Source organism: Phoxinus phoxinus, assembly GCF_949152265.1.
Source record: "Phoxinus phoxinus genome assembly, chromosome: 9".
NCBI lineage: Eukaryota > Metazoa > Chordata > Actinopteri > Cypriniformes > Leuciscidae > Phoxinus > Phoxinus phoxinus.
The window spans coordinates 21,798,061-21,805,560 of record NC_136884.1 but is presented as its reverse complement, the minus strand read 5'-3'; the positions used below and the strand labels follow the sequence as shown (position 1 = coordinate 21,805,560).

The following is a 7,500-nucleotide window of genomic DNA, read 5'->3' as shown; positions in this document are numbered from 1 at the left end:
ATACTATTAATATCAATAGGAAAATAAATTAATAATAATATACATACATACATACATACATACAATATCAATCAATTAGTGCAAATAGTGTGGTGCAGTTTAGCCCTGTCTTCCACAGTGGAATGTTCAAAATTCCAAATTGTCGAAAGTTCCACCTTTCACTTCTCCTCACTTCTTGGTCTCTTTTTGCCATATCCTCGTGTCTGCAGTGCTGCCCTCCAGTCGGTGAATGAATTAGTGGCTGTCTCCTCACAGTACCAATTGCCAAAATACTGGAGATGAGATGGTGGTTTTCTCTCCTTGGTACACTTCTTGCAAATGATTACTTCTGTTTTCCGGACATATTTTCTTGACTTCATGCCCATCTGCTCCCTTTCCTGCTTTTTCTTCCTGTAGTACTCAGTGGTGTATGGTACAAAGGGCTGTGCTGCTGCTACTGCTGCTGGCATAGTTTGCCCAGGTGGTGCTACAATGAGCATTATAGGTTGGAAGGAAACAGGAGTAGGAAGGATACCTGGGAGTGGTCTAGATGGCTGCCCAAGTGAGGTTGATGCAAGTGGTGGTGGCAGTATCATTTGAGGAATTGGTGGCCCAGATCTGATTTTGGCCGTCCCAGCTGTGTTTGGAGGCAAGTTGAAAATATGAGGCTGGTCATTATTCCCACGCTGCAGATTCTGTTCTTTCTGTAGTGCTGGTGGAAGCCTATCTGGTGCTGTCATTGGGGCATCTGGTGCATGGAGTCCCTGAGTCAAAATGCCCCTCTCATTATTTCTAGTACGTCTGCTGTACCTAGAAATGACAAATGGTACCATATGTCATTTTGATAAGAAACTGTACACAAACCCATATGAAAATACTGTACTGGTCTTGTATCAAGTATGGAGGCATGCATGTGTTGTGTATGATTAATGAAATAAATTAGTGTTAAATAAAGGTGTAACTATTCACTCGTTTTCTCAATGCATTGATTACAAAACATAAGTGTCTAAACTCACCACTGTGTAAGTGTAGCTGCATTGACCTCAGGTAACTGGAGGGTGGTCTGCTGCATCACTTCCGCATTGCTCAAGATGCACTCTCTGATGTGCTTGTAGGCACGTGCAATCAAGTTAAATCGTGAGATTTTAACTCCTTCTTTACGCACCGGGTTGGGATAGAGAGCGCACAGTTTCACAAAAACTGCCTCGACAATTCTGTTGCAGTCAGGCCACTGTGCAGGACTGTTTGCTCCAACAAAACATCTGAAAATGTGGAGAGAGAATTCAAACAGGTTGATACTGTATGTAGTCATTCTATTCAAAGAACAGCCAGACATGATGAAAAAGATCTTACCTCCTGGTACTCTCTACCCCTGGTGCCACAATTTTTTTGGTTGCCCTAAACCGGCCTGTCTTCAGGGAAGATTTATGGCGTGGAGAGTACACAGTCTTTTCTTTGTCATAATCTGCTAGTCCTTGCCACAAACTAATAATTTGTGCAGATTCTTCACTTGTCAAGGCAAGACTGTGTTCCCTGAGTTCAACCAATGTCTCGGCTAAGTTCTGGACTGCACCAAAACCTTTGATGTTGTCAGGTCCAACCGAATCCTACAAAAAAAAAAAGTAAAAAGTGGCAGTTGAAAATCCAGTTTTGTCATCACAGGAACAATAAATAGTTAAAATTTTTAAAAAAAACTTTTTTATTTTTACTGTATTTTTGAGAAATTAAATGCAGGCTTCTTTCAAAAACATAAATATTTTGACCACTAGCGCATATATATCTACACAAAGACACTTTATATACATGGAATTTATAAATGAATAAATTGAATGAATGCATAAATAAACAGAGACAATAGGTAATAAGAATATAATGTAATAATTAGAATAAGGCCTTTTCATTACCATTAAAGTGAAATAACTGAACATAAACAGTCTGATAAAATGCTAATTTTAGACAAAACACGTCAGACGGACTTGGGAGGCTTTTGCATCTGAAGTCTTCAATTATACCTTTGTTTAAACAACAAGTACATAAAATGTATGAAAAGTCTGGATTCTTACATCAGGAAAAGCAGATGGCATTGCACAGGAAGACACCTCACTGGACAGGTTTCTGTGTGTCCATTGTAGAGCCGGTGCAGACTGTGTGACAGGTGGAGTTGGCAAGGGACCAAAAGAAGGTGATGTGACTGCATACGGTGTAGCGGGCAACATGTGTGGATCCTCTGAGGTTGTTGTGGATGGTGTAGAGGGCAATGTGTGTGGATCCTCTGAGGTTGTTGTGGATGGTGTAAAGGGCAACGTGTATGGATGCATTGAGGTTGGTCTGGATGGTGTAGAGGGCAACGTGTGTGGATGCTCTGATGGGACTGCACATGCTGTAGAGGGTAACACACAAGGAGGCTGCTCTTCATCCAAGGCAGAGAGGGTCAAATCATCAAAGTCCACAGGTTCCACATAGCCCTCATCTTCTACAATAGACACATCAGCAGTCTCCAATTCCTGAATTGCAGACTTGTAGACCTTGGGAACCTCGCCAGTCTGCTGGTATAGATACTCTACTCCAAGCAGTTCACCTAAAACACAACAAGAGGAGAAAAAAATTCCTACACATTTTCTACACATAGGATCGTCCCTATTCTCTTAATGAGTAATGGGTGTGTTTTGGGTGTGACGTGCAATAAACCAATCAGAGTCTTATCTCTATTTACATGGCGCAGTTTGCAAGCGGAAAGACTGAACGCTTCTCCAGAGAGCAAACGGATCTGCTATTTAAACAACGTGGCACAGGACGAGAAAATGATAACTGCGTTGAGCTGAAACTAGCAAAAAACACTTAACAGACAACTGTAATGAACGTACCAGTATATTGAAGTGGAGTAACATATGACACTATCTTCAGTCCAAGAACATCTTCTCCCAGCACATTAGCAGCATGACGAAGGAGGCCACTGTATGAATGGTGCTTCTGCACGCCCTGAGAGGTTGCAGCATCTGCTCTGTCCTCATTCCACCGGGCTAATCCATCCAACAGGTAGGCTTGGAAAAATGTATCACTGGCCAACGTCCCTAAAGGAAAGAAAGACACAAAGACAAATTTAAAGAAAAGAAGACTTTAATATTACGTTACTTACAACCATAATACATTTAACTTTAAAAGACTTATAGGACAGTTACTTTACCTGGAATGAACCTGTTTAGATGCAGGTGAAAAGATTCCAATGAAGTCGAACCTCTGGCACACCTAAATGTTGGCAGAGTGTGCCCTCCCTTTTTCAGGGTTCCTGTCTGCACATAGAGCTGCACACCAGGGGGATCTTGAATGCAGGCCACGTGCTTCCTTTGAGACTTCAATATCTCAGCCATTCGAGCTGAATTGATGAGAGGCACGCCCAAAGTGTCACGTCCCCTCTCCCCTTCAAAGGACTGGATCAGCTGGGTGATGAGATCCACAGTCTCCCTTGTGCCACGTGTGGTTCTCTTGCAGTGAAGGGCCAGTTCACTCTTGCTGAGGCGACGCAAAACATCAGCATCTGAAGGTTGCATTAATTGTGCTTCCAACTCTGCACGCTTTGCTGCGACAAGCCTGTCTATGTCCTCCTGGTCCCAGGAAAAAATACAGCGGCTGAGGTGAGCCATGAAAGATGAATACAGCTGATGTGAATCTGTTGTGCACCCCACAGAAATCCGTCTCATGAAATGCCATATGTCGAGTCTGATTTCCATGTCCTTCCATTCCGCAAACATCTTTTTGAGGTGAGTAGCCCCACAGCAGTCTCGGTCGACATACAGGAGTACAGGCGGAGGCGCTGCAGCATCCCTGTACCTTTTGATGATGCCAGCAACCATCTGCGCCAATCCAAAGCCTTCACTTGCTGTAAGAACAGACATGATGACCTGACCATGTTCGTTTCCGACATTTGTGACCCAGGTGGCTGTTCCAGCACTGTGACCAGCAAGCTTGCGTGCAACCTTCTTGGTGGAATCCATTTTCAGCACTCGTCCAAACAGTGATGTTATACTGGCTTTTACCTCATCCAGTCTTTGAAGGACATCCTGAGCATACACCTGCATCAGCCACCGGTGCTTGGGTACAGGGAGCATAGCAGGTGGGTGTTCGAAAGACACAGGCATAACAAGACCTGCAGTGATCCCTTTGTGGAAACTCTGGCAATCTGTCAGAAACTGGACAACCTTCTGCAGCCAGATCTCAGAGTGCTGCTCCTCAAGCTTCTTCTGCACTTGACTGCTGCTGTTTCCCAGACCTCTCTGACGCAGAAGGCGGACCACTGCCATGTCGCATGCCAACTTTGAGGTAAGAATGCAGGGAAAGTGAAGCCTATGACTGATATCAAGCTGTGATATGATGTCAAAGCTCCAGCTGATCACTTTCCTCTTGCATTTCCTACAAGCCAGGTACTCGGACGCCATAAAGTAGGACGTTTTAACATCGACTACCTGTCGGATTTTCTGGTGCAGTCCTGCTGAAGTGAGCTCCTCCTTAACACAGTCTGAATGTGGACATGTTAGTCGAACTCTCCAAAGCTTTCTTGGCATCCAAAGAAAGAAGGGGTGGCCAAAGTAGCGCTCTGTCCCTGGTACTCCAGTAACTGCAAAGTGCTGTTGTGGAGGGTACCACCACATCCTGTCCACTCTGGCGAAGTCCATTTCAGGTTGGTTGTGGGATGAAAACTTAAACAAAGCCTTTGATATCCACAGCTGATCAGCAGGTGGCAATGTGTGAGTCCAGCCCACTGGGAGGCACATTTGTTTACCTTTGCAAAATGAACAGAAAAACCCCCCCGATAAACTTTTAATACGTGACCTTAATAAATAAAATAAAAAATACCTTTCAGATGTTCAGGGACTTACTGGACACTTGCGATTCCAACAAGTCTGCATGTTCAACCAGCTCATGGTCATCCTGCTCAGATAATGCAAATGAGGCAACACTTGTAGATTCTACAGGCACTGGCACAGTTGGTTGAGATCTCTTTGTAGATCTTCCAATTAAAGCTGAAGAATACAAATACAACAAATTACACATACTACACAACTTTGCTGCACTTTACTCTGTACTAGTAATCACTGTCATTTGAAATATTAATACATTTATAGTAATAGGAACAGTTATTTTGAATTTTAAACCAAATAAATGCAAGCTTGCAGAATATAAGTGACTTCTTTGGTATAACATTAAAATCATTCATAAAACTATGCAAATTTTAATGCACTATACTAGTAATAAACACTGTATGCACTGACAGATTAAGGGAAAAAAATCATATTTCTAAAGACTGCTTACCTGGTTGGGCTACAGGTGATGTTAACATTTTTTTGACGGCTTTGTCAAGGCTTTGTGGATTGCGTGATTTGCCAATCAGAAGGGAGCGGACAGATGAGACTGAAGGTATGGACTGTGGGGCACTGGAAGACTTCTGCCGGGAGCCTGTGGATAAGGACTGTGGGGCACTGGAAGACTTCTGCCGGGAGCCTGTGGAATCCATGTTTGCTGCCTTAATACGGATGGCCTCACGACCCTCTGGGAAAAGCCCAATGTAGTCCGCAAAGGCTGCTTTATTAGCATGGTTGTTTTTGGAGTCTTTCACTTCAGTTGATTCCCTCCTCATGCTTGCAACAAGATACCCAGCATATCCTAGAGCATTTTCGGCAACCCACTTAAAGGTCTGACCTTTGAAGATCCCAAACTGCATCATATGTTGGCCAAGAACGTGCGATTTTCTACTTGGGTCTTCACCTTGGTGCACTACAGCTCGCCTTGCAGTTTCCAAAACCTTTTCTGGGGAGAGAGCCCGAGACCAGGGTTTCTTTTTGTTCTCTTCCTTCACCCTTAGAGCGACCAAAGAGTCACACATATTAAGACTCCCTTCAGGTTTCCTCCTGAATTTAGGGTCCATTCTATAAAATAAACACATAAAAAACACACATTACACACAAAACTTCACACATCTCTTGCAAAAACAAACACTTCATTCAAAACTATTTTAACTATTTTAAAAATGGTGTGACTGCATGTTGTTTGAGCACAAAAAATTCGCTGTATATAGTATACATATATATATATATAGTATGTATGCACAATTGATGAACTTTACACTGTTATAGAAATGACATGAGCTGTTTATTGACACTATTGTCTTGTTAGAGCTGTTACAACAGAATATGAATGTGTTCCTATTGTTAAGCTTTAAAACAACATTTATATTGTATAAAGGAATACATAAATAAAGGTGACTTTGAGTTTTGATTTCTAACTGAATACGTGAAGTGTTTTAGCACATAATGGGGTGTAGGTAATCAGTAAATGAGTGAGACATTTAAATGGCAGTGATTACCAAAAGTACCAGTTTTGAATGATGTATCTACAGTAAATAACTGGGGGTTTTTTAGGTTAAAAAAAAAAATTAGTTTACAATTGTATACTGGGTGTTAAGCACGGTTAGTCTGAAGATTAGGTAGTGAATGGTTTCACTAAGTGGGCCTCAAGTACCACTTTTAGTGGTTAAAAAACTAATGATTGAAAGACCAAAATCACCAACACCTTAACTTACACTGTAAAATACGAATAATAGCGAAGTACTGTATTTAAAGCAAAGAAACACCCCAGAGAACAAAAAATATATAACAAACAAATTTATGGCGAAAAAACAATGCAAGCCATGCGTATAATGAAATATAAATGTAAAGTTACACTTAACGTTACCTCAGTTTCTTCCGGCGTCGACAAATGTGTCGGTCATAAATAACTGTATTTACTGTAATAACAGAATCAGCAAACAGGCGACAAACTTATTATAGCAGCCGCTGAAGATTACCGTTAATGCAAATGTTCCGGTCAAAAATAATTATGTATTTACAAGGGTAAAATATTTACTGTTACAGTAGCGATGATGAGGATTAAATCTTGTTATAACACCCGCCGAGAACCTGATTGGTCAATATCTAGGCATGAGTCATTCACTGATTGGTCAACGCGTCACTGTGGGCCTTAGCGACAGTCATACACTTGATTGGCCAGTGACGTCTCACCAGCTTTTTTCTCATTGGTCAATTCTTCGAAGAATTCTCGAAGCGCTGCAAACAGTGATTGGCTCATTTCTGGATGTCACTACCAGAAATAAGGTCGTCTGACAGGTTGCTGTGAGCGCCAGCCGGGCAGTCGCTGTCATCTGCTTCGATCCGTTTCCGTCTGTCGAGTGAGAGAGCGGTTACCGAAAGGCAAACTTCTACAAATTTCCAAAGGCAAAAGTGAGAGAAAACAACAAGGAGTTGGAGGAACCAACCTCCAGACGGAACGTGACCTACAATGAAACGCTAGTACATATGGGCGCATTCGATTGACCTCATGCCCGATAGGTCTCAAGTTACCGGTGTCCTCGTAATAACAAACATAATCCACATTCGATCAAAGTCGGGAGTTATTGCAGATGCTCGATGGTGTTTTAAAAGGAGTTTTGAGCAGGACCTCTCTGGAACACAGGCATCAAACCACCCGGAA

General features: G+C 42.3%; 2 protein-coding genes across 2 annotated transcripts in view; both read right to left on the bottom strand.

Annotated features, from left to right (window-relative positions):
• Positions 1–5,437, bottom strand: part of LOC307004258 (uncharacterized protein) — a 5,527-nt gene extending 90 nt beyond the window's left edge. The window contains exons 1-3 of the mRNA XM_079623352.1: positions 4,854–5,437; positions 2,043–4,756; positions 1–1,586 (exon numbers count right to left, since the gene is read on the bottom strand). The exon at positions 1–1,586 is cut by the window's left edge and continues 90 nt beyond it. Of these exons, the coding sequence (XP_079479478.1) occupies positions 3,144–4,756; positions 4,854–5,028 (1,788 nt within the window). The 5' untranslated portion in view covers positions 5,029–5,437 and the 3' untranslated portion in view covers positions 1–1,586; positions 2,043–3,143. The remainder of the gene's footprint in view (positions 1,587–2,042; positions 4,757–4,853) is intronic.
• The window catches only part of LOC307004260 (uncharacterized protein), a 21,788-nt gene extending 15,674 nt beyond the window's left edge, over positions 1–6,114 (bottom strand). Inside the window, exon 1 of the mRNA XM_079623353.1 lies at positions 5,418–6,114. The gene's annotated coding sequence lies outside the window, so the exon portion shown is untranslated. The remainder of the gene's footprint in view (positions 1–5,417) is intronic.
• Positions 6,115–7,500: the final 1,386 nt, after the last annotated feature.